The 26,477-nt window shown below is 30.5% G+C and overlaps 1 protein-coding gene across 2 annotated transcripts in view; it reads right to left on the reverse strand.

The window, feature by feature from the left end:
* The window catches only part of LOC134685615 (MOB kinase activator 2-like), a 43,252-nt gene that overhangs the window by 13,345 nt on the left and 3,430 nt on the right, over nucleotides 1–26,477 (reverse strand). The window contains exons 1-2 of one of the 2 annotated variants that reach the window (XM_063545522.1): nucleotides 12,774–13,100; nucleotides 576–748 (exon numbers count right to left, since the gene is read on the reverse strand). In XM_063545522.1, the coding sequence (XP_063401592.1) occupies nucleotides 576–748; nucleotides 12,774–12,817 (217 nt within the window). In that variant the 5' untranslated portion in view covers nucleotides 12,818–13,100. Of the gene's footprint in view, nucleotides 1–575; nucleotides 749–12,773; nucleotides 13,101–26,477 lie in introns of those variants that run through there. The other variant, XM_063545523.1, reaches the window with a different exon arrangement.

The following is a 26,477-nucleotide window of genomic DNA, read 5'->3' on the forward strand; positions in this document are numbered from 1 at the left end:
GATAAAGTACAAATACAGGGCAATAAAATTTCATCACAAATCAAAATCCTTATTCATTTGCAAATTAACCTTATCTAATGGTCCACTCCTGAATTTTTCTGCTAAATATGTTTTGACCTTCTTTATCAGGACTTGAAAAGTACAAAAAATCGTTCTGATGAGGTTTTACTGTTGTCAGTATTTTAACATTGTTAAATATACATATATCATACTTACTATAAAGTATACATAATAAGCTAAAATCTGTTTTACTTTAAATAGTGTACTTATGGAGACCTATAATTTTTTATTCAGACTATCATTTGTGTTGTAATGTTTATCCTCATGGAAGCATTTTTTGATAATGAATTAGGGTAACAAGGCAATATGTAAATTGTTATGTGTTAAACTGGAATTCATGGTTCATCTGTATCCACAAAATCCATGAAAAAAAAAGTACGAGAGAATAGTTTTGAATCCTTAGCCCTATATATCATACATATAAGAATAAGAAGATGTGGTATGATTGCCTTGAAGTTTCTATTTTTTTTTAATCCCATCCCCCTTTTTTCTGATGTGTTATATTAACCACTTACAATGTGTAGCTAACCATTCATTGTAGTCTACACTTGGAGGTAATGCAACTAATTTGTAGAAATCTGCATCTGTAACTCTTTCACGTACACAACTGTCTTCTAAATATTGTCTGGCTTCTTCTGGGACAGGGGGAGTGGGGGAGTCTTTTGAATTGTCTTTCCTCCTCCCCTTCCTGAAAAATAAATGAAAAAATATTCTTTAAGGAGGTTTGCTACTCAGTTTGAAAATAAAAAGCTTTTCATAGCACTAGTATATAAAGATAGGCAATTATTAAAGGAACCAAAAGAGCAAATAAAAAATATAGACGAAAGTGCTTATTTTCAAGATATTAGCCATTGAAATTTTGGTGGGAAAATATTCTCTCCTGACTTTTACAGATGGCTTATAATTATACATGTAAAAGATTTAAAAAAGAAAAATGGGGATCAATGGGGAAATTTATTTAAGGCATTCAAATGGATAAAACCAGAGGATTTCCAAAATCTGACAAAAATCCCAAATCATGACAAGCGAACATCCTTAACATCACTAATATTTTGAAAAGCAAAACCATCTAAAGATTTTTGGTAACTAATTTTCATTACAGTTGATTGTGCTAAATAGAAGACGGCAAAATGCCAACTAAAGGAAAATTTTTCTACCTCATTTTATTACGGATTTTGTAATTGGTTGAGATAAGTCTAGGTAGTTCAGATAACTTTATATAAACTTTCCTTTGTCTGCTGTACTATCTTGGTCATGTTAACTATCACAAATTTAAACAGCTGTTGTAAAGTTTGCCAAACAATCAATATCCAGTACATAGGACTTGTATACATGTACTTAGTAAATTAGTATCAAAATATATCAGTCTTTTCTTACTTTATATCCATGCAATTTATTTCATAAAAGTTGTCTTCAAACTGAAGCATCTATGACCAAATTATAAAAAAGTAGCCTACTTTAACCTTAAATGGTCATAATAATGATAGATTATCTCACTATAGTAGATAAAATCAATATAGGATCATATTATATACAAATAGTACCCACCATATGTCAATATATAATGTATATACAAAACAAACATAGAAGTCACATGGCAAAAACTGTTATTGATATCTATATAGATTTGTAAAATTTAGTTGGGTAGTCTGACCTTTTTGGAAAATCTATTACTTTCCAGTTGCAGTTCAACTAATGAGTTTATGCCATGATTATCTGCATATAAATAGCTAGTAAATTTTCTTCAACAGACAGTTGTTTTCTTTTAAATAACAAATAAACTAGGTCTTAGGTGGTACTTTTGTCACTGATACCCAAGTCGTGTTCAGTCAATAAGAGAATATGTTACATTGTGTGTATCCTTTTACTGAGATATTGTATAAACACAACTTGCCTCCACAACTTTACTTTAACAATACAATATGAAACTGTGTCTTATCAGGGCCTTTTATACCTGACTATGCAGTATGGGCTTTGCTCATTGTTGAAGGCTGTATGGTGACCTATAGTTGTTAATGTCTGTGTCATTTTGGTCTTTTGTGGATAGTTGTCTCATTGGCAATCATACCACATCTTCTTTTTTATATAAAAGTCTCTTTAGACTATCACACTGTCTATTAAAATATTAGAAAGAACATACATATTATTGTAAAATTTGCATTTATCTTGTACCAAGGATTGCAACACTTCACAATTACGTTTTAACAGCAATATAGAATGACACCTAGTACCAGTAACTTTTGTAATTTAAATTAATAGATGTTATTTTGAGTCAAAATATATATTTGTTCTGATGATATTCAATGTCAGGGATCAATGAATCTCATTCTTAGGTTGTTCTTTATAATTTAGATCTTATTGACACAATGACTTAACATGTTTCTTTGTTTAAACATAAACTTATTCAGGCTTATTGATGTGCTTGTTTTTTTTCTCTGCTTAAGCACTTAGTTACATTTGGAACTCTGTCACAATTTTTGAAAAGGAACTGGAGACATCAAAGATTTAGGTTGTTCTTTAACATTGATAAGATTCTAAATTTAAAATTTAATTTACATGTCTATAGCTACATGACTCAAATTTCCTTGTTTTAATCCTGTAACTCCTAACTACCATATGCAGTGGTATTGAGGAATCTTCTTCCTTATTTTAGTTTATACTTCATGCAGATCTACATGTAAGGATGTGAGAGGTTTATATAGTTATAAAACTAGGTTTGATCAACCATTATGTACATAAGGAAATGTCTGTACCAAGTCAGTTGTTGTCCTTTAGTTTGATATATTTGAACTTTAGTTTTTTCCATTTGATATAACAAGGCCTGAAGGGACTTACTGATTTGATTTTCCTTGGAGTTTGGTATTAATTTTTTTTTTTTTTTTTTTTTTACATTTTTTCAGATCAATACATTAGGAATGGGAGTTCTAGAGAAAAAGATAGTTACATCAAGAGTAGATTTTAATAAGAAAGCTTCAAAGGGAATTGGACGAAACAAGAAATATAAACTAAAAGACACTGAAAACATATTACAGAAAGAGTATTTATTTCTATAAGCTCTTTCCTACTTCCTCTGCACAACTTTACCTTTCATTAAATCACTGGACAATGACCCCACTCTAGACAAAATCACTGGACAATGACCCCACTCTAGACAAAATCACTGGACAATGACCCCACTCTAGACAAAATCACTGGACAATGACCCCACTCTAGACAAAATCACTGGACAATGACCCCACTCTAGACAAAATCACTGGACAATGACCCCACTCTAGACAAAATCACTGGACAATGACCCCACTCTAGACAAAATCACTGGACAATGACCCCACTCTAGACAAAATCAGTGAGTGACATTAATTCACTGGACAATGACCCCACTCTAGACAAAATCAGTGAGTGACATTAATTCACTGGACAATGACCCCACTCTAGACAAAATCAGTGAGTGACATTAATTCATTAAGTTTATTGCCATTTATGGCAAATAAATGTCTCAAATACATAACAATATTGTCCAAAAACACGTCTATATCAATTAACGTAATTCATAAACTTGTCAATCAAAAATCTAATGAATCTGTCACTAATTAAATGCACAATCAAATTAATGCATTTGTAATTGTTTTTCTATATTGTATTTTTACAGCAGGGAAATAGTGCTATAGCAGAATGGACAAGAGGTAAATTGGCAAACAAAAAACTGCTGAATAGGCAATTTTATATTACAAGACCCTACTGCTGTTGGATGAACGCACAGCAATATATTCCTGTAATGACAACAATGGTAACAAGAGAAAATGTGTTCTGTACATACATGTATTAATTGGTTGGAACCATAACAATCCCAGTGATTAGTACATGTAGTTTGGTAGTCAGTAAACAAGTAGGTTAATTGATGGGACTTGATGATTGAAGTTGAATATTTATTTACCGGTAGTCTATTTGATTGTTTTTTTGTTTAATGTCTAGTGGCAAATATTTCCTACATTATTTGGAAGATTTTACAATTTGATTGTTGTTTGATTAATGTCCAGTGCCAAATATTTTATCAAAGTTCAAGAAGATTTTAAAGTTAGCCCATGTTGATAAATCCCTTAATAGAGTAAAAGAGTAGACATAATAGTAAAGAAAAAAAGTTAGCCCATGTTGATAAATCCCTTAATAGAGTAAAAGAGTAGACATAATAGTAAAGAAACATGATTCCAAAGACCAAAAACAAAATAAAATGTCCTTTCTAGTTGAGAAAATACCTTTATCCTTGAGAGAAGTAAAGGTTACTCAGTCTAGAACGCAGGAAACACAAATAGATGACATTTTTGTTTATAACAAACAACTTACGCTCAATTGATATTCATTCAAATGCCAGATTTTATTTTTCATTTCTGGAAAATATCATTAAAACTATTTAGTAATGCAATCTGCTAATATTGCATAATGTTTGAATATTTTATTGGCTAAAGAGAATGAAGAAATTCCAATTGTAACACTTGAGTGGTTTTCTATGTAAAATGCTTCACAACCACTCAAAAACATACTAAAAAAGACATTTCCTTGTGAAAATAATGGAAAATTTATTTTGCAGATGAAATAAATTGATGGTTTTCAGAAAATAAGCTATTTCTATTATCCTATTTAAGAGACCACTCGACAAAAATAATTCAATATCTTCTTTACGGAAAAACTTTTCATGGGAAAACACAAGGAAAGGAAGAAACAAGCTTATGTCACTAAACTAATCTGATCTTATAGCAGATAGCCCAAGTCAACCAGGACATGGAAAATACGCTTGACCGAACAAATAAAATGATTTTCCTCCAGATTAAAATAAAACATGTAAATTCATGCATAGAAATCATCAAAAGTAGATAATATGGAAATAGACATGTATTTAAACATTATATTTATGTATAATAATGATTATATACAAGATCAGTGACCTTTACCCTTAGGGCACACATCTCGGATCATGACCTTGGTCAGTTACATATTGTTTTGAAAAGTGACCATAGCTATATACTAAATGACTTACACTGTAAACAAAAAAGGTACACTCCAATACTACTTGACCACTTCAAAAAGAAAATAGTACTGGTCAAGTCTTTGACCCTCTGAAGAGGTTTTCTAATAAGTAACTCTTTTGAACGAATAATAGATTGTCTGTGAGCCTCTTTTCCTACTAAGAAAGACAGCAATGGCTTTGTAAATATTTGATTCTAATTAGACTCCCCTTATGTCAAATAATCTGACTTCTGATTTTTTAACATCCTTGAAGTAACTAACTTGCTTTCATCTAGAACATTAGTGGACAGACTCCTATTTACTCTAATCATCAGACATTTTTTTCTTGGTGTTTTTTTACATGATGTAGATCTTAACCACTTTCACTTATATCACATCTGTTAACCCTTTTCACTACTGGCTGACAAGATAATTAAATTGTTAATTAGATAACATAAAATATTTCTTTCTTCACAAATCAATACAAACTACCTTCAAACTTCAACAGAATAATTAGATTTTGTCTAATTTTAACTTTATCTTAACTAACATCACTAAAGTAATGAATCAATTTTGTAACAAGTTAAGGTCACATGTACTTTTATCAAAACCAGCAATAGATAGATAAACTATATTCTGATTATCTTTAAAGAAAGCAGATTCTTATGTTATTAATATTTTAATCAGAACATAATAAATGTTAAGTAAGTGAAAGCAGGAGAAATAAATTGTTGAAGAGATTCTACAAAAATAATAATTTTTCAACTAAACAGTAGCAATCTAGAATTTTCATTTCATAACATTTGTATATTTAGTGAACTATAAAATACCAGTTTGGTATAAGAACTTTGAACACAACATTTTGGCAACATTTCACAGTACTTGACAAATGCAATCCATGCTAAGTACAGTTACCAATTTACAGGTCGACAGTGTTAATGTCTCAAGGACTGTTTTTTATATACATGTACTTATGCTCAAGTATTGTGTCATACTAAATCAGAAACTAGACCGCTTAACTTAACCAAAGTAAAGATTATTATCATAAAAAATATCATTTCATACTACTTGAAGAAACAAAGACACTTTTGGTTCATGGACGTTGTCAGGAAGTGCGAAAACAATAATCAGGAACCATGTTTTCCAAGGTATCAACACAGCACCTACTTGTTTTCTTTTTGACTGTAAACTTTCATGATGTTTCTTTTTCTTTAACATGTTTCTAGTATTTACTGTATCAATCTATTACCGGTAGTATTTAAACAATCTTTAGGATATAAGTATATATTTTCTAGTTGACCAATGAATGCAAAAAGGATCAGACACAGGTTTTACCATCTTATGAAGTCTTTTCCAGAAACAAAACAAAGGTAATATTTTCAGTTTCAGGTACAAGTAGAATGCACAAGTTGTACTTGACAAAAGTGTGATAAAAATTTTGAAGTTCTTCAATATATTGAAAAAGTCAAAGTATCTGTTAAGAGGATGGAGGACTTGGCAATGGGTGTCAGGCAGATATGGAAAGTGCTCACATGTTACAACTCATGACTGTCAAGCTGTTGTTCAATTATAAAGTCATTCTGTTTTGTAGTGCCTTAAAGAAGTGCAAGGAAAATATATGTTTGACGAAGTGACAGACAGACATAGGCAAGGCAGATGAAGGAATGATAGACAAACTGAAGGAATGCATAGACAAAATGAAGGGTTGGATGAAAAATAAATCACCCAATGCTAGTAGCCTAGGTTGAGATAATTATATTTATTTCAAACCAAAAAGGTTCATTTATATACAATTTCTAGAAAACTTTTTTAATGGTACATTTAACAACAGTTATTTTATATGATCTAACCTAAGAATGCTACTTAAGGTAACATCTTTTCAACGATTTATTTAAATATCATGTAATGAAATCAATAAACAAAACAGAAACATTTATACAGTACCTTTTTAATATACCATGCATCATGATAAAAGACACACCATCATCGTAAAATTCTTCTAGCCTATGATTAAAGCTTGACATAGCATGGAGGCAACTCCAGCAATTATCAGTGTTATAAACTAACCAAATTACAAAGTCCACAACTTTTCCTATAGCCTGGTAACATATGTTTAAAGTCATCCCATACAAGATCAATAGTAGCAAAGAACATAGTTTATATTGTATAATTCATCAATCAACCTTTAATAATTTAATATAACTACATAGATTATCGAAAATTGTTTAATTTTGCTACTACGAACTAACATGGAGAGCGATATTTGTAAAATAGGATGTTTTTAAGTTCATAAATATGCAATGGTTTTTAAACATATGCCATGCACTCCCTTAAATGTTTCATTTGATATATGGGGATGTGGTAATTGCTTGTCAATGTAACCAGTAACCACCAGAGACCAAAAGCGAAGGCTGCTAACCACTTTAGGGTACTGTTTGACTTAGAGGCCCCTAGAAAATCAATTCCTGATCTATCACCTTAATCAAACTACCGTATCATTACAGATTAGTTGTAACATTGTCATTAGCATTAACATTATGTTACCAATATTATGATCTAACTGCAACATTTTATAGGTAAACATTTGATCAAGAGTCAGTTAATATTTTAAGCTCATTTTGGTTCTTTTTACTGTTATGGTGGCCATCTTTAAATTTGGTGCAAATTATTGAGTGAATGAAGGAGTATCAGATATGTCTCATTTTTTCATTCAAACTTTATATTTCTTACAATGGGCAGCCATCTTGAATTTGGATCCATGTTATTTGACAGTTTTAAAGCAATTAGGTCCCAAAATCCTCTGCCATTTCTGAGCAATAAATATAAAAGGTATTTAATGAACCAAATGAAGCAGGGAGAACTGTTCAAACAACTGCCGTCTCAAAAATAAAATATGAAAAATATAAAGAATTCACATAAATTTTCAATAAGCTTGTCAATAAGTAAGATATCATCCCCAAATAAGCTAGTACTCTTGAGAATAAAGCTGAGCTTTTACTGAAAACACAACAAAAATGATTTATTGATATAAAACTTCAATAATGACAAGATGTCACAAACAATGATCTAAAAATATCTAGAAAATCAAAAATCTATTAACATGTAAAGAGAAGTGGTTTATTGCATGTTATAAAATCTCTAATTACAATTAAAAACTGCTTTTGGTAGAAATAAACAAAGCAACGATTTTCTGTTTCTGAACAGAATATAATAGCCATTGATCGCACAGTTTTTCATTGATTAGAAATAAAGCACTGATAAAACACCAATATATTTCAATTTGGTCAAAAAGGTAGAAAGGTTAAAAAGTAATGTCAGGTGAATCAAATATAAAATTAGGAAATCATGAATGTTGTTATCTTTGTGTTCTGTTTGCAAAAAAAATCAAATGTGATGGTTTAGAATCACAATTATCTGTTCATGGCGAATAATAAACTACAAAGAGAGGAGCCCAATCAGAAAAAGGAGATAGAACAAAACAGTTCAAGGAATCAATGAACTAAACTTAGGCTTATCACCTTGGTATTTTCAAACTTACTGAACTGTCTGTAGAGTTCAGAAAAAAAATAAACTGCACTCAATCAATGGTGATGGCACAATGTAATGTTAACAATAACAAGAAGCAGTGGGATAAGTTATTTTATACAATATGATCCTGACATGCACAGGAATAAAAGCCTCCGAAAACATAAATTATAACAAATTACATCATCAAAGCGGAAAGTACGAGGAAATCTGTTATCTACACATAGAGGAAACTGGTGCATAAACATAGGAAATACAAGGTCAAGATGTAATATAATTAGACTTAAGTAGATGTAAACTGTCATTTTCTCTTTCTCAATAATTAGCTATATATATAGGTTTATTATTAGGAAGTGCAGTCAGGTTGTCAAGGTTAGGCCAAATTCCAATATTGCATGTATAATATTAGTGTTAAAAAAATCAAAAATTTGGATAGATGGATAGATTTTTATAAAGATAAGTTTTTTTTAATTTGAAATGGAGGACCCGTTATGGGCAAAATCAGTAAAATTATTAGTCTAGAAAGACAAGTGTTATAGGCCCAGGTGAAGAATAGAACATATTATACTAGTGAGCATTATAAATTCTCAAAAAAAGGATTATTTGTTCAATTCTTAATCCTTATATAGATATAAGAAGATGTAGTATGAGTGCAAATGAGACAACTTTCCATCCTAATCACAAATTTGTAAAATGTAAACCATTCTAGGTCAAAGTATGGCCTTCAACACAGAGCATTGGCTCACACCTCACAGTACAATTAAACCTAAATCACATGTATTTGAGATGCCCAGTGTACTTGTGGAAGACCAAATAGTTTTATAACCTTAGAGGGAAGTGTTCTGATTTTGAGATACATATCAGTCTACAATCTGACTTTTATCAAGATAATGCACACTTTCCTTAAATTACCCAGGGATCATGCAATATGTCACACTATGTCATATGATCAAAATTATTTCATAGACTTTTAAAAAATGTTTACAAAAAATACCAAACCAGGTTCAATATTAAAAGCCTTAAAAGTCTGGTTATAACAAGAATGTGTCCATAGTACACAGATGCCCCACTCCCATTATCATTTTCTATGTTCAGTGGACCTTAAAATTGGGGTAAAAACTCTAATTTGGCATTAAAATTAGAAAGATCATATCATAAGGAACATGTGTACTAAGTTTCAAGGTGATTGGACTTCAACATCATCACAAACTACCTTGACCAAAAACTTTAACCTGAAACAGGACAGACAGATGAACAGACAGACAGACAGATGAACAAACGAATGGTTGAACATACATATGCACAGACCATAAAACATAATGCCCCTCTACTATTGTAGGTAGAACATAAACAAGCAGGAGAGCTAAATCATAAACGTGTAACCTTTAGTGGACAATTTTATTACTTTCATCAACTGACTCTTAAACATGAAAAAAAAGAGTTTTTATATTTTAAACTGGATATGGAATTTTAAAAATGCATGTGGCCAAAAAAAAGATGTTCATTTGTCTAAATTCATCTGCACTATAGTAGCTGTTATGACTACTAAGCATTAGTAAACAACTGAAGTCAATTTATCCTGATCAATATATTATCTAACATTATCTGAGCCTCAGGTGTGTTGTGGTCATCTCAAGTCCAGTAAAAATCCTTGATACTAATTAACTAACCAATCTCATCAATCCAAACCACATGCTCAATAATTGTACATGAATGTAAGCCTATTACTGTAACATACAATAAGCCATGTTTAAGCCACAAGGTCAAAGAGTCTGTTTTTTTCTATTGCTGATAACTAACACAATACTAGATACAGAATTTAAGCTAAAGGACACATGGCTGACATAGAGTACCAAAAATATAAATTTAAGAACCTGTAAAACATAATAATAAACCATGCTTATAATTTGGTACACCAGATGCACTTTTTGTCTGAAGAAGACAGGAGAGACTGCCCTAAAAACAAACACATTGGAAAGTTGTATCAAAGACAGAAAAGTCTTGCCAAATATAGCTATATATGGCAATCTATTCTCTAGAGTAGAAAAACCTCAGTGGATTGCAAAACCTTCAAAATAACATCAAGCAAACTATAGAACTTTTGAATACCTGACATGGGGTTAAATGGATACTTCCTATATCAGACCCAACATAGATTGTGTGCTTAATAGCATAAATAAGATCTTCCAAAAAAACTAAATAGCACTAGATCTTTTTTTTATCAGAATATATAAATATATAAGTATATCTAGGACATTAATTTTCAAAATTAAACAGTCATAATATAATGACAGAAAACCAATCAAATATTCAACAAGTAAAGTGCATAAATAAAAAAAAAACCATTAGGTTTCTAATCGAATATATTTAAAAATACAAGGTCAAAAGGCTAACTACATGTATCAGCTGATTTTTTCAATGTAGAGAAATAACAATTACCTCATACAATCACATGTAATAGGGATTTTGTTTGTTTAAATAAATATTTATCTTATTATAAAATCTCTGATTTTAGATTTAAATGTCACATAATAGAGACCATACATGTGGGCTATAAAGACAGCTGATTTTTTAAATGTCAGCTAGTCCTTGAACTACGAACTTTAAAGAATCACTAACTTTGGAAATTTTGGTCTTTTAAAATTTGTTGATTCAAAAGCTTATATAACCATAACAAATATCATAATAAATTGAATATTCAGATATCACAGATGATACTGAGTTGTAGACTAGCAAACAAAAACTGATAGCTGAATATTTGCTGATACGCTGAAGGTTAATGATTTGTATACAGTATACGACCTGGCCAGATGGCACCAATTTTGGACAACACATTTTGGATAATGTGAAATGATAAAATAATTTTACAAACATATTGTACTACATGCATGACATGTACAGTGTCGAATGAGATACAAAAATCTTCCCTTTGAGACGGTAAAAAAAACGTTTTTTAAAGTCGAAATAACAAAATCAGTGGAAAGTAAGAAAACTTGACATCATAGATGAATTTTCACCAAAGAAAAACTGAGATCAAGTATACCACATGTTGATATAAAAAAAAACTGTTCAGAGAAAGTTTAAACTTGGTAAGAATTAGAAAAGGAACTTTGTAACACAAACAGAAAAAGCTAGCATTGAATCCTTGTATAACAACACTGATTTTCACAGAAACAAAGTTTTTTTTTCGATTCTCAAGTTCCTTTTTACCATGCAGTATATAAACTTCATACACGTATGCTGTAAAAAATGTAATTTTTATTTTTGTCTTTCATTTACTGATTTTAATTTCAAACCATTTACACCTTCCCAAAATATATCATAATATGCAGTTGATTTTTCTAATATCTATACTATCTTTATTAACAAAGTATATGTATATTATCCTTTACATTTACTACTAGTCTTCGGAAGTTTCTACCTTAAGCTGATCAACTGAAAATGGCTCAAACAGAACAATAGACTTTTTTTTATGAACAGTTAACCAAAATCTTCTAATATAACAATACATTTTATTTAAGCTAATATAAAGTTAGTAGCTTTAATGAGATAACTGTCAGCTTGCCTACTAAGGTCTTTATAGAAATCAAGATGTTTAGCTCATTTACTTGCTAATAAAGGTCTTTTTTTTTTTACATCATGGAGATTTTATCTTGTTACAGAGTTGGTTATAACTTTATAAACTTAGCCAGTCTACCTGATCAGAGCTATATATATACATCTTTTAACAAAAATGTAACTTATTTGGGAAGATGTTATAACTGTTGGGCATTCCAATCTTCTTGATAAAAATTCAATTTTTTTTTCATATATTATACAAGAGACCATGGCAATATATTCATTTTCTAATTTTACTTTATAAGTTGGTTTTTTAAGATAAGAGTCAACCAAAAATTGTATAGATCAAAAGGTTTATGTTAAAATAACTAATGTAATAACAACTCAGGGATATTTCAGGAGGGAAAAAACTTTGGGCCTAATAAAGATTGGTAACTTTGGTGTATGCTTTCTTTCTTTCAATTAAAAAAAGACTATTTGTATAAGTCTTTAACTATTTTTTTCATTTGTTGTCATGGCCCTGCACTTAAAAAAACATTCCCTAAAAAATATATCCAAAGTGACATTAAAACTACTATAGTTTAAAACAAATGAGTTTTATACAGTATAAATTTAATAAAGAAACTTACCAGAAATTTATAACAAATAAAATCCCAGTTGTCATTTTCAGCATCTAATTAAAAACTGATGCAAGTCAAATTAAAACATAAGGATAAGAAACTTCTATAAAGTCACAAATTTAGTCCCCAATCCGGTATAATATTCTAAAATAGATCAAATGTCACAATTAGAAACTAATCCTGAAATTCTGGCACTGATCATCAGATGATATATTCACTATCGGTCACCCCATATTTAAATCTATATTTGGCGGTTAAGTCAGTGTAAACATAAACTATCTAAGTCTGTGGTGTAAATAAAGTGATTCAATAGGAAGCACGTGGTTAACAAAATACAATCATAATACCATGTGGTTATATAAAGCAGGATCTTTCTCTCTATTTAAAGTTTCATTCTGATTGGTCGATAAAGGTGGGCAGGTATCATAAAGGTCGAAAAAGGTCAATAATATACATGTACTTGTGTCAGTGACTTTTCTAAATCAATTGTTATCTGGCCATGTTTATTAATTAATTTACTTGTACACAGCCTTTTATCTACTGGGTATAGGTCAAAGCATAAAGTGATTTATAGTAGACATTAATTATTTATCAAAAGTGTGCCAACATTTAGCTTATTACTTTTACATGCATCATGGCACATATAAACAATGCATAAAATATGCAACTAATTTTCTATTTATTTGCTGACAAAGCAAGATTTAATATATTTATATGTAGCTTCAAAAGTATACTAAGATTAGCTATGGTGACTTACTTGAAAAAAAAAATGCAAAATATGAACAAATATGCCTAAAATTACTAACACATCAATTCAATAAAAGAGCTATTTTAATAGATAATTCCAAAACCATATGCCTATAATGAACATACATATTTTAAATTTTTACGAAATGTCTAAGTAGAAAATAGTACAGTTTTTTTTAACTTAAATTTGTTGGCGAATCTCCATTTAGTAAAAAAGTAAAAAATGTAGAATGACACGGTTCAGTGAATCAAAAACATAAAATAAATATCTGATCATCAGATGGTAAAAATCAATTTAAAAGGACTTGTATTTCTCCAAGTTGTTTTTGATGTTGATTTTGATGTGCACAGTTTCTAACTTTCGAGTGAAATCAGAAGTTTGAACAAACAAATGTTTCATAATGGAGTATGCATTTTGCAACAAAAAAAAAACTTTCTCATTTTTTTCAATGCTTATCAAGGACAGTTCCAGGTTTTGGGATAGGTGGAAGGTTTGATCGGGCCTTATAATTTGGCCATTTACACAATTTATTGTCGGAGTCCGAATTTTTATTCATGAAGAGTGAACTTTTTAAAAAAATTTAACGTTATCAAACTATTTTTTTTTCTAAATTTAACACTATGAGGTATGGAGAAAATTTGGACACTGACATTTTTTTTTTGTCATCTGCTTGACCACATTTTTTTAATTTTTTTTTTTCAAATTGGAGATCACAATTATTCTTTTTTAGGAAAAACCACTACCCCTCTTGATGTTAAAAATGGTTGTTTCCTAAATATATTTCAAAGTTGTATGCAGAGCCTTCCTTTTCTTCAATGATTTTAAATGACTAATGTCCTTATACGCAATATATAAATCCAAAAATAAAAATAAACCTGCATTATCATTGTACTCTCCTAAGAGTCTACGTGTCACACCTGCCTACAGGAAGACAGGCCTGGTTAGATTGGGACATATGTAAACATATGATGTCACCATGTAAAACATAAACATTAGTCTTGTTAATAATTAGTCATAAAAACAAAGAACACACTTCTAATACATCTCACTAAAAGAACATTGTCTCTTTCTTCTTTTTGTTAACTCAGACTTTAACCCATTGAAATAGATATTTAATTTGGTAGAGTTTAATATGGATTGTTAATGCTTTATGCCACTTTCAGACCCTTTGCCTGCATCATGGCAGCCAGACTTAATTGATGAGGTAATCCACTGAATACCAAAAAAGAGAACTACCAACATTCAGAAGGAAAACTTGCAATCTTGGTCAATAAATGATGAGTCCAAGCAGAGTTTGAACTCATAAACTTAGTGTTGACAGGCCAATCATCAATGTAGAACTAAATCAGACCATTTGGTTGTAAAGGATAAAATTGAGAATGGAAATTGGAAATGTGTCAGAGACAACGACCTGACCAATGAACAGAAAACAGTCCAATAGGCCATCAATGGGTCTTCAATATAGTGAGAAAATCTGCTTCCTGGAGGCCGTACGAGGCTCCAGTTGGCCCCTGTATAAAAATGTGTACTAGTTCAAACTTCAATGAAAATAAACATTATATCAAAATGATTTTATTCGGTAAAAAATTAAACAAGAACAAATCTGCGTCTTATCATATGAACATATGAACACATGGTAAAATGTCCTCTAGTATAAGGTTAATATAAAACCACAAAATATTGTATCATACCAATTTGTCATGAAAAGTCAAAATTATACATTTATAATCAAACAAGTATTATCAATCATTAAAAGAGAAAATTAAACTTGAAACATGGGATATCAGACTACCTTTTACATGCTTTGTGAATGATTAGTTGAAAATATATTTTTTTCTCATAATACCAGCCATGTCTGCTTGCAAAATCATCTCGTCCTTAATTTAGGACTACAATTTAAGTACTTGAAAAGTTCGTAATTTTTCACAAGCATTTGCAAGTCACCAAAATACCAAACTGTTATGTCCATTTTAAGATATATGCTAGTTTTCACACAAAACAAGATAAAATTCTCATAAATTTCCCATCAAATGACCTTTGAACAACTTGAAGATCCTTTGTATTAAATTTAACTCTTGAATCCATAGACACTGACCATTTGCTTTGTTTACTTATGGTGTTAATGAAAATAACATTTACAACTATAAACAGTTATTTATGAATAAACACAGTATTTTTATTTTTGGACCATATTATTGACTGACTTTATTGAACTGTTGCTAGCCAAAATCAACACTACCACACCTTAAACAAATGCTTTAGATTTATGGATCTCAATTTCTAAAAGAAAATTGAGTTTGAAGGCCAAATATTTATTACTCTCTGTACAGTAAAACAAACAAAAATAAAATGTCAACATTTTCATATCTAAGAAATAAGACTGCAGTTATAATATAAAATCAATTCTTATAAGGAAGCATTTGTATTTATACTTTCTATTTATGGCAATGATATTTATCATCCAATCAGGATGCACTGAAATGATATTTTATGATCAACACCCTAAAAAAATGAAAATATTCATTCATCTTGTTTATAACAAGTATATACTGCTTATATGTAGATCTTCTCATTTCAAGGGAAATAACTCTAAGAAATATTTATCAATTATGATATATCTTGCTGATAAATATACAAATAAATTATGGTATGATTACCAATGAGACAACTATCCATCAAAGTTCAAATTAGGTGTATGTAGGCATTTTTTTGTAAGTGTACAGCCTTCAACAATGAGCAAAGCCCATACTGGAAACTGGATTCTGGTTTTAACTTGCTAAACATAGAATCTTAGAAAAATGCATTAATATATTAATCTTTATATCACAATATTTGAAAGAATACTATGAATGGTTGTGCAAATGAGATGTATGTCAATGTCCAGTGTGTGGTCACCATAGCATAAAACCAATTACTGGTATCCTGTAATACTGAAATATATATATTGATAACAGATGTCTTGTAGGTTTCTTATCATTTACGATCCACCCACATAGTAATTACTTTATATAGAAATGAACACATAGCAATCACTATATATAGCAGTGAACCATTCAAGTTGCTTTAAACAAAGATTCAGATGTTTGGTTTAAAATAAATTTTGTGACAAAATTTATGAATGAACTGTATATACTATCATCTGAATGCAGGAAATCTAGATTTTGCAAATACGCCTAAAGTTTGCCGAATGAACTCATTCAATAAACAACTTAATTCGAGGTTTGTACGATACATGCTGTAAAAAGCTTCATCATTGTGCCTGCGCGTTTGTTCTATTCTGCATTTTAAACTTGTTAATCCTATGGTCTTACCACGAATAACAGTGGAAAGTTGGAGGGATATTTGTGGTTCTATAATCAGACTAACTTGTACAATTTTGGCGAAAGTATAAAATATTTAAGAAAGTCACACAATTAGTTGTAAGTAGTGATGTTTATAACAGTAAAATGTAGAATCCAAAAAAATAAATCAATAATTAGTACACAGATCATAAAAATTACAAACTCAGCTTTATTCTCCAGTTTGACGAAAAACTCACATTTACTAAAAAATCACAAATTATTGTATGCATTTATTACTGCTATTTCAGGGAAACCACACACAGTAACATAAATTAATCCGTATCAGATATTGGAATTTGAGTTCCTATTATTATAATACCAACCCTATCACATTATTTGCATTATTAATTTCTAACTTTACAATATCATATCAGTTCAGTAAATCATGAAAACTTTTGTTATTCAATAGATGAAAAGATTTTTTTTTTTATTTCAATTGAAGTTTAAAGTTACAAATTTAGAAAGTAAAAGAGACACTTTCATAATAATCTACTGTGTTCATATTTAAAAAAAATTATCAAATTTCACTTGGGTTCACAGGCACTTGTTTCTGTTAATATGGGGTTTTCTATCCATACCCCTAACCCCATATGGACAGAAACAAGTGCCTGTGCTTTAGAATCACAGATAACATGATTTCAGAGAATTCCTTTTTGAAACTGCTGTATAATACCTTAGGACCAAAAATATTATCAGTTAAACCCCTGTTACAATGCAAGACTTTTCTACATTTTGGGCACATACTGCATTATGAGTTTCACTAATAAAAAGTGTTACAATTGCACATCACAAAACTTAAATAACCATTATTGACTTCTGTGTTCTATCAAAGGATATTGCTTTAACCACATACTTGGTGTGCTCTTGAACCTTCTGTGAGATGTGGCTCTGTGATTTAAATAGGAAGAACAGCAACATTCACTTAGTCCGTTCAATAAATATGTCAAAGTATTTGGTGTCATGCATAAATAAAATAATTTTATCTAAAGGTGTAACACCACTAATTTAGGCTCGGCCAGAAAGCACATACCAGAAAGTAGTACATATTTAACACAAAATAGGTCCTCCACATGAGTGTAACTTTCAAAAATATGTAAATCTTTAGGTATTTTTGGTATCAAATGAAAGCTGAAGGACTGGTGATCATTGTAGAACACTTTTGAACTTTTAATTTTGCATATTAAAACCAGATGCTCCGCAGGGCGTAGCTTTATACGACCGCAGAGGTTGAACCCTGAACGGTTGGGGCAAGTATGGACACAACATTCAAGCTGGATTCCGCTCTAAATTTGGATTGTGATTAAATAGTTGACACAGCATAGGTTTCTGACACAGAATGAATGTATTCAAATGAACTTAAAATTTTTGTTTTCTCTTAGAGCAATTCACTATGCTGTTGAATATTAATCCTCTCAAAAAAATGTTTGAAGAAATTTTCTTTTTATTTATGAAATTTCAAATGAGAAAAATTGAACCCAATTTTTTAATCACATCCCCCTTTCCCTTATTCCAAAACTAATTTCAATTAAAATATTCTAATGGAGTTTGCAACAATTACTACTCATTTAAATACATCATAAAATATTAAGATGTAAAAAAACTGCTTGTTATCACTGAATGGTAAAGATTATTTAAATTTATCAGTTGGTAGTAAAAAGTGAATATACATTGTATATCGTATATAACAAAGATTTAAGTTGATTCTGGACAAAGAAAGATAACTCCAATTAAAAAAAATTCTTGCAGATATTTCTTGCTTACTATACTGGACAAAGAAAGATAACTCTTAATTAAAAAAAAAATTGCTATTTCATTTTCACAATATTGTGAAATTAGATATTTCTTGCCATTGCACAATACTGTGCAATTGAAAAGACTTGTGTATTGCACAATACTTAATATAATAATTTTAGATCCTGATTTGGACCAACTTGAAAACTGGGCCCATAATCAAAAATCTAAGTACATGTTTAGATTCAGAATATCAAAGAGGCCCAAGAATTAAATTTTTGTTAAAATCAAACTTAGTTTAATTTTGGACCCTTTGCACTTTAATTTAGACCAATTTTAAAACTGGACCATAAATTAAGAATCTACATACACAGTTAGATTTGGCATATATCAAAGAACCCCAATTATTCAATTTTTGATGAAATCAAACAATGTTTAATTTTGGACCTGGATTTGGGCCAACTTGAAAACTGGGCCAATAATCAAAAATCTAAGTACATTTTTAGATTCAGCATATCAAAGAACCCCAAGGTTTCAATTTTTGTTAAAATCAAACTAAGTTTAATTTTGGACCCTTTGGACCTTAATGTAGACCAATTTGAAAACGGGACCAAAAATTAAGAATCTACATACACAGTTAGATTCGGCATATTAAAGAACCCCAATTATTCAATTTTGATGAAATCAAACAAAGTTTAATTTTGGACCCTTTGGGCCCCTTTTTCCTTAACTGTTAAGACCAAAACTCTCAAAATCAATACCAACCTTCCTTTTATAGTCATAAACCTTGTGTTTAAATTTCATTGATTTCTATTTACTTATACTAACGCTATGGTGCGAAAACCAAGAAAAATGCTTATTTGGGTCCCTTTTTGGCCCCTTATTCCTAAACTGTTGGGACCGAAACTCCCAAAATCAATACCAACCTTCCTTTTGTGGTCATAAACCTTGTGTTTAAATTTCATTGATTTCTATTTACTTTAACTAAAGTTATTGTGCGAAAACCAAGAATAATGCTTATTTGGGCCCTTTTTTGGCCCCTTATTCCTAAACTGTTGAAACCAAAACTCCCAAAATCAATCCCAACCTTTCTTTTGTGGTCATAAACCTTGTGTCAAAATTTCATAGATTTCTATTAACTTAAACTAAAGTTATAGTGCGAAAACCAAGAAAATGCTTATTTGGGCCCTTTTTGGCCCCTAATTCCTAAACTGTTGAAACCAAAACTCCCAAAATCAATCCCAACCTTTCTTTTGTGGTCATAAACCTTGTGTCAAAATTTCATAGATTTCTATTAACTTAAACTAAAGTTATAGTGCGAAAACCAAGAAAATGCTTATTTGGGCCCTTTTTGGCCCCTAATTCCTAAAATGTTGGGACCAAAACTCCCAAAATCAATACCAGCCTTCCTTTTATGGTGATAAACCTTGTGTTAAAATTTCATAGATTTCTATTCACTTTTACTAAAGTAAGAGTGCGAAAACTAAAAGTATTCGGACGACGACGACGACGACGACGACAACGCCAACGTGATAGCAATATACGACGAAATTTTTTTCAAAATTTGCGGTCGTATAAAAACTGCACCAAATTTTAAAAAGAGAGTACATTTTGTCTGTTTGTCAGATCTGAAGTACCTGTTTTGGTACATCTGAAGTTCCGGGGAACCAGTTCTTTCTTATATGCCATTAAAGGTATGATGATTTTTTCAGTACAAGGCACCATAAAGTGTTGCTTTGAAATGCAACGATTGCCACTTTCTTTGAACTTAAAATAAAAGAGGTGTGCCTGCTTGAAAAGGAGGAATTTAACATAGAAAGAAATGGGACCATGAATTAGTGGTGTACTTCCTAAAGCCAAGTTATATTTCAATGCATAAAAAAAGAGATTTATCGTTAATAAATGTCAAAGTAATAAGTTTTTAGCCTGGCTGGATAATTCAGATGATATATATACTCTAAGATCATGCTACATGTACATTGTGTTCAGGGAGAGTTGGTCACATTGGGAGGGGACTAAAGTAAATAATTCTGTTTAGTCTTATGCATAAGTAAAGTTTTTACAAACAGGATGTAGAATAGGACTTTGAACATAACAAAATATATTTTGTTATAAAACCACTGCTGCTGTGAGACTTACTAATTTATTTAATTTGCTCCACACAGATTCTGTTTAAAAGAGGAAATTAACTTTTTTACATGAAAGCACCTGCTGATAACTACATGGAAAGATATTCACAATCTTAGTATATCTTAACCATTCAATTAAGCTAATTCGCAGATCAAACAATTGTATGTTATTCTAAATAGTATAATTATTTCATTTACAAATGTTAAATACACAATGTTATTTGACTGTTTGGATAAATGGAATATTTTTGTTTACAGTATAATAAACTGAAAATTTCACATTAACTGAAGCTTGGATTTTACTTCGATCAAATTAATAACAACAAAAAAACTGTTAAAATAACTTGCAATTCTTCCTTATTGCATTAGAATATTGAAAACATTATTTTCAAAATAAGGAAGAATTAGACTTGTAAATTTTGTAAATTGCAGATTCTGGAAAACAATTGAATTAAAAAGTAATATCTGATTGTAGTTCATCCTTTATTTTTGTATAGAGATCTAATTTGCATATATACAATATTGAACAATCTGGAATGTGTTTGTGTTTTAAAGCTCAATTTCAATTCCATAATACTGTCAATGTACCAATGACTAAGTACTTTCTTTAAAATAAATTAGAAATGAGATATATATCACATCCAGACAACAATGTACCAGAAAACAAATCTAAAAGGTCAACAAATAGTCTCAAAGACTCAACAGATATGATTAAGAATTCTAAGAAGGGGGGTCAATCAGCATAAAGGGGAAATAACACAATACAACCAGAGACATATAATAACTAAGTCTAGGTTTTCTCTTAAGGGGGAACAATATTGAAGTTTTTTTGTTTTTTTTTTATCTTTTAAAATTGGGTTTGTCAGTCAATTTTCATCTTTCATTTGTATAGAAAATGATTCGTGGTTAACTTGAGTCAACTAGTTGAGTGTTAAGGTCAAATAAAACATAAATATAATCATGAGGCGTGAAATAAGGTACATATTAAAAATAAACATCAACTGAATTGCCAGTGGGTCCTGAATTCATCAGTACGAAAAATTTCCAGTTATAAGTGGTTTAGAGGTCGTGTAACTTGAATAGCTAAACCAATTTCATTATTGACTTCTGGTGTACTTTTGAAGAAGTAAATATGCAGCTTTTCTTACTTCTTCCCGAGACATATATGTATGTGTCTCTGCTTCTACATAGAATAGATCTAAACTTCAATAATCGGAGTATATAAATAAGTTTTTAGAATCTTTTTTAATGCAAATGCAAGGTATTTGATCTAATGTATTTAAAAAAAGATGAACAAGGAAAATGCACATGGGACAGAGATGATCATTATTGATGCCCCCTCTTGCATACTACATAATAAAAGGACATAACTGAGAAGAGTAATTTAAAAGTGACTTTACCCAAATTAAATTTGTACTTGATCTAAGTTGTGTGGTAATAAGCGTTGTGTATAATTTTCATACCATTTGATTTAAGATAATAAAAATTTGTAAGGGTTCCGCGGAACCCAGTGTCTCGCCTACTTTTGCTGTAAATCGCAGGCTCAACAAAATTTGAGGAAAAAAATCAATAAAAATATTCCTCTTGATACTAGTAAGACGCTTCTGTCCATGTTTGGTAAAAATCTATGATAGTTAATGAATCTAATAAATGTTTTGAAGACTTTAACTGCAGACTGTATGTAATGTTAACTGGAAGAAAAACTAAGTCCATTTAAAAGTAAAATACGGAAAAAAATGATTTTTTTTTTTACAAAATTTACTTCTGGATATTATCTTATGATCATAAATAAGCTTCTGTCTAAGTTTGGTACAAACCCAGGATAGTTTAAGAAAGTTATTAAAATTTTAAAAACTTAATCCACAGACTGAATATAATGTTTCCCAGCAGAAAAAACTAAGTCCATTTATAAGTAAAATACGAAAAAAATGGAATTTTATTTTCACAAAATTTGCTTCTGGATACTATCTTATAATCATAAACAAGCTTCTGTCCAAGTTTGGTAGAAATCCAGTACAGTTTAAGAAAGTTATTAAAATTTCAAAAACTTTAACCACAGAGTGAATATTTGTGGACCCTGCCGACGAAAGTAGGATCGCTTAGTCTCGCTTTTTCGACTAAAGTCAAACGCTCGACAAAAATGAAAATTAGTAATTTTTCCATTTGTAAAAGGGCATAACTAAAGAACAGTAAAATTGACCCCAACAAAAATTCAAAATTGATCTGTGTTTTTTGGTAATAAGCATTGTGTGTAAGTTTCATTGTATTTGCAAACAAAAGTTTGAGACAGGATACCAATTTTGGAATTGTCAAAATGGATGTACAGACAGACAAGGGTAAAACTTATGTCCCCTCCGCTAGTGGGGGCAAAAAAAAATATTGGATACCAAACCTTCAAAATGTACTTTCAAGACTCATCTTCCACTTATTAATGTTTGTTGAGCTTTGACATCTATTTCTTCTTATATGTTATGTGTTCAGTTGTCCTTGTCTGGTATTTCTTGAAAATTGCTTCACTTTTCTTGATTAAGTTAGTATCAGCTGAATAGATGGTTCATTTTCAAACCCATTTGGTAATATCGATATAAAGAAGAACAAATTTAAAAGACAAAGGGATTTAATACATTGAAAAAACCTTTACATGCCAGAGATCTGACAGATTTAGATGTCTTAACTTCACACAACACAATGAAAGAAAAGCACCAGACCATATATAGATTTTAAGATCACAGAATACATGTATTACAATGGAACCAACAAGGAAGTAAAAAAGGAAATTGCTGACTACATCGAGTAAATGTAAATGTCTGAATGTCAACAATCTATTTCCTGAATCTGGAATGAAAATCAACATGTAAAAGACTTTCAAAATATTTAAAAGCTAAAAGTTTGCAAAATTAAACTGTTCAGTTTTCTTCATAATATACAACACATATACATGGTATGATATCTACATTTGTGTTGTACATATACTATATATTCAAAGGATTATTTAAGGGGGCAGTATTATGTGGCCCTCCATGTTTTCAAAATCCTGGATTGGAACCTGCTATTGTTGTTGACCTTTGATCAGTATTTTCTTTTATCCAGTATATATAGCAGGTGCTTGCCAATGAAACCTTTGAAACCATTTAGACTAGCCTACATACACCCAAGGATATTTGGTATAGGACTGAACTAAATACATATAATTGATTTTTTTTATATAAAAAACCTGTTTATTTATCTAACAATTAGGTATAACCATATGAAACAATATCAGTTCTATCACAATACAAGGATTTCCTGCACTTCAAATGATTGCAAACAATTCAATACTTAAAAATAAATAAAACAAATTCCCAAGGTACATGTCATTAAGATGTCAACACAGGATAGTAGCAATACCATGTATGGATTAGTTAATATCTTACTAATGCCAGGAGACTTCAAAGAAAATTATGTGCCTGTAATAACCAGGATTTTAGTTGTCTCAGATGATATACATGCCAATGTTTGGAATATTCCAATCCATATCAACATTAACTATACAGGACGAGATAGATAGATTATACACTGAAAGAGTACCTTTGAAGGAAAAACAACTATGCACCATCCATAAGAGGATAAATTGAATTAACCAATAAAAGAGTGAAAGACCTTGCAACAAATTTCCAATGCCAAGGCTGGTGTATCTTATAGTTCAAGGTGACATAGTACCGGCACTCTTCCTTTTAATTTCATCAAGTCAAATCAGATCCTTTGGATCCACAATTTTGAAAACGAGTGGAGGCCCAAAAATAAGCAATCTTTGGACGTAAAGAGCCTATGCAGTTACCATATATGTAGCTCCAAAGAGAGGACAAGTCATCCCCTAAATACTCCTCTGTGAATACTTATTGATTCATAATGTACGTGTACCATCAACTCCTGTGATTGAAATTGCTATGTGTACATTTTATATATACAGGCAAAATAATGTGTTGTTCATACATATGGATCATGATTGGCTGTCAGACTGTTGCTTGCCTACAGTTCTGTGGTAATTAAAGGGATCATGCATATATAACATGCATTGTATGTCATTTTGATATCTTCAATTCCTTTTGTCTGGTTTATATCAAACTTTTCATTTGATAAATTCACTTTGTACATAATTTTGACTTGGGCACATGTAACAGCTTTGCTCAAATACATGTATACATATCAGGTGACCATTTTGACAAATACATCAAACAACAGGTGTGTATTATGTCAAAATCATTTCAAAGTGTAATTTATGATTATTATAATTCTAAAATTTACAAACATAAAAGCAATTCCCTGCAAAAACAAAACTGAAAGCGGATGAGGTTTTCACAAGCATTTAAGAAAGTAGGTGTTATGCATTTTAGAAAGCACTAGAACACACCCGTGATCTCACGGGTCCGTGACTGAATTAAAGTATATAACTATGCGCAAGCCTTATTTTAGTATTAGTATTGTCATCTGATAAAGTCGTGTCGATTGTAAGATACACGGCAGTTTTCTCTGCTTTCAAATCTTTCTGTTTGAACCCGTCGAACTGGAACTTATCAATTATTGGTAATATTTATTATTTGGAAAACAATAGGTCCTGGAATTGAGTCAACAGCATTGTCCTATATTAGTTATAAATAAAGTTAAATTCTTTGTTTCACAGTTTTACGTCATGCCCACTAACAAATAGAAAACTGTACCTATACGCCTTATTTTAAGTCCAGATTTTTAGTATTCGTATTGTTATCTTAGAAAGTCTTACTGATTAAAATACTACAATAGGTAACAATTTGACAATTTAGTAGTGTCAACCTTGTTATTATGACCCGTATATATAGCATATTAATCCTGAATACACCGTTTTGTGGTGCGCCTGTCAGATGCGGAACGTACGGATAAGGTAATAAGTAACAGGTGATACTATTGGTATCGGTATCGGACTCGACCCGGAACTTCTTAATTATTGGCAATTTTAATTACGTGGAAAACAAAAGGGCCTGGAGTGGTGTTAATTTTTAATCTACACCTTTGTACTGTATTAGTTATATATAAAGTTGAATTCTGTGATTCGTCGTTTTAACGTGATGACGGCTGACAAATTGGACCTCGTAATTTTAGTATTATAGATATACTTTAAATTTTAAGCTATTAGAATGCAGGCATTTTTCTTTTTCAGCAAAATGTATTTTTACTTAATCAGTACTTAGGACAAGATTTTTTTTAACAGACAAATGGACCAACAGACAGACAGGGTGCATGCAACATATCCTTTCACTCCTACAAATGTACAGTGAGAGTGAGGGTAGTTGAAATACAAAATGGAAAAGGTTTTCATTTGGTCAGAGCTAAGTTCTAGGATGTTTTTTAACTGAACAACTCAAAAATTAAAAATGTACATGTTATCTTTTGGAATCAGTTAGTATTCAGTACCTTCAGCATTATTTTCCAAAAAAACACACACTATATTTCATCCAGGTAAAATAATTTTAAACAAAAATTGTTTCAAGGATGTGTCATACTATAGGAAGAATTAACTCTTCAGGCCTTTATTTAACAGACCAATGCCAGGTTCAAAGAAAATTCTGTTTATTTTTGGCCTGTGAATACCATACTTTGATATTTCATGATAATATCAATAAATTATTGATAATATTTGACCCCAGTGTTTATGACATGTATGACATTAACAAATTGGTAATATAATTTCTGTTTCTTGTGAAACTTGTGAATCACATTATTGGGAAATGAGTCTTATTATTGCATAATA

Source organism: Mytilus trossulus, chromosome 9 (genome assembly GCF_036588685.1).
Source record: "Mytilus trossulus isolate FHL-02 chromosome 9, PNRI_Mtr1.1.1.hap1, whole genome shotgun sequence".
Lineage (NCBI taxonomy): Eukaryota > Metazoa > Mollusca > Bivalvia > Mytilida > Mytilidae > Mytilus > Mytilus trossulus.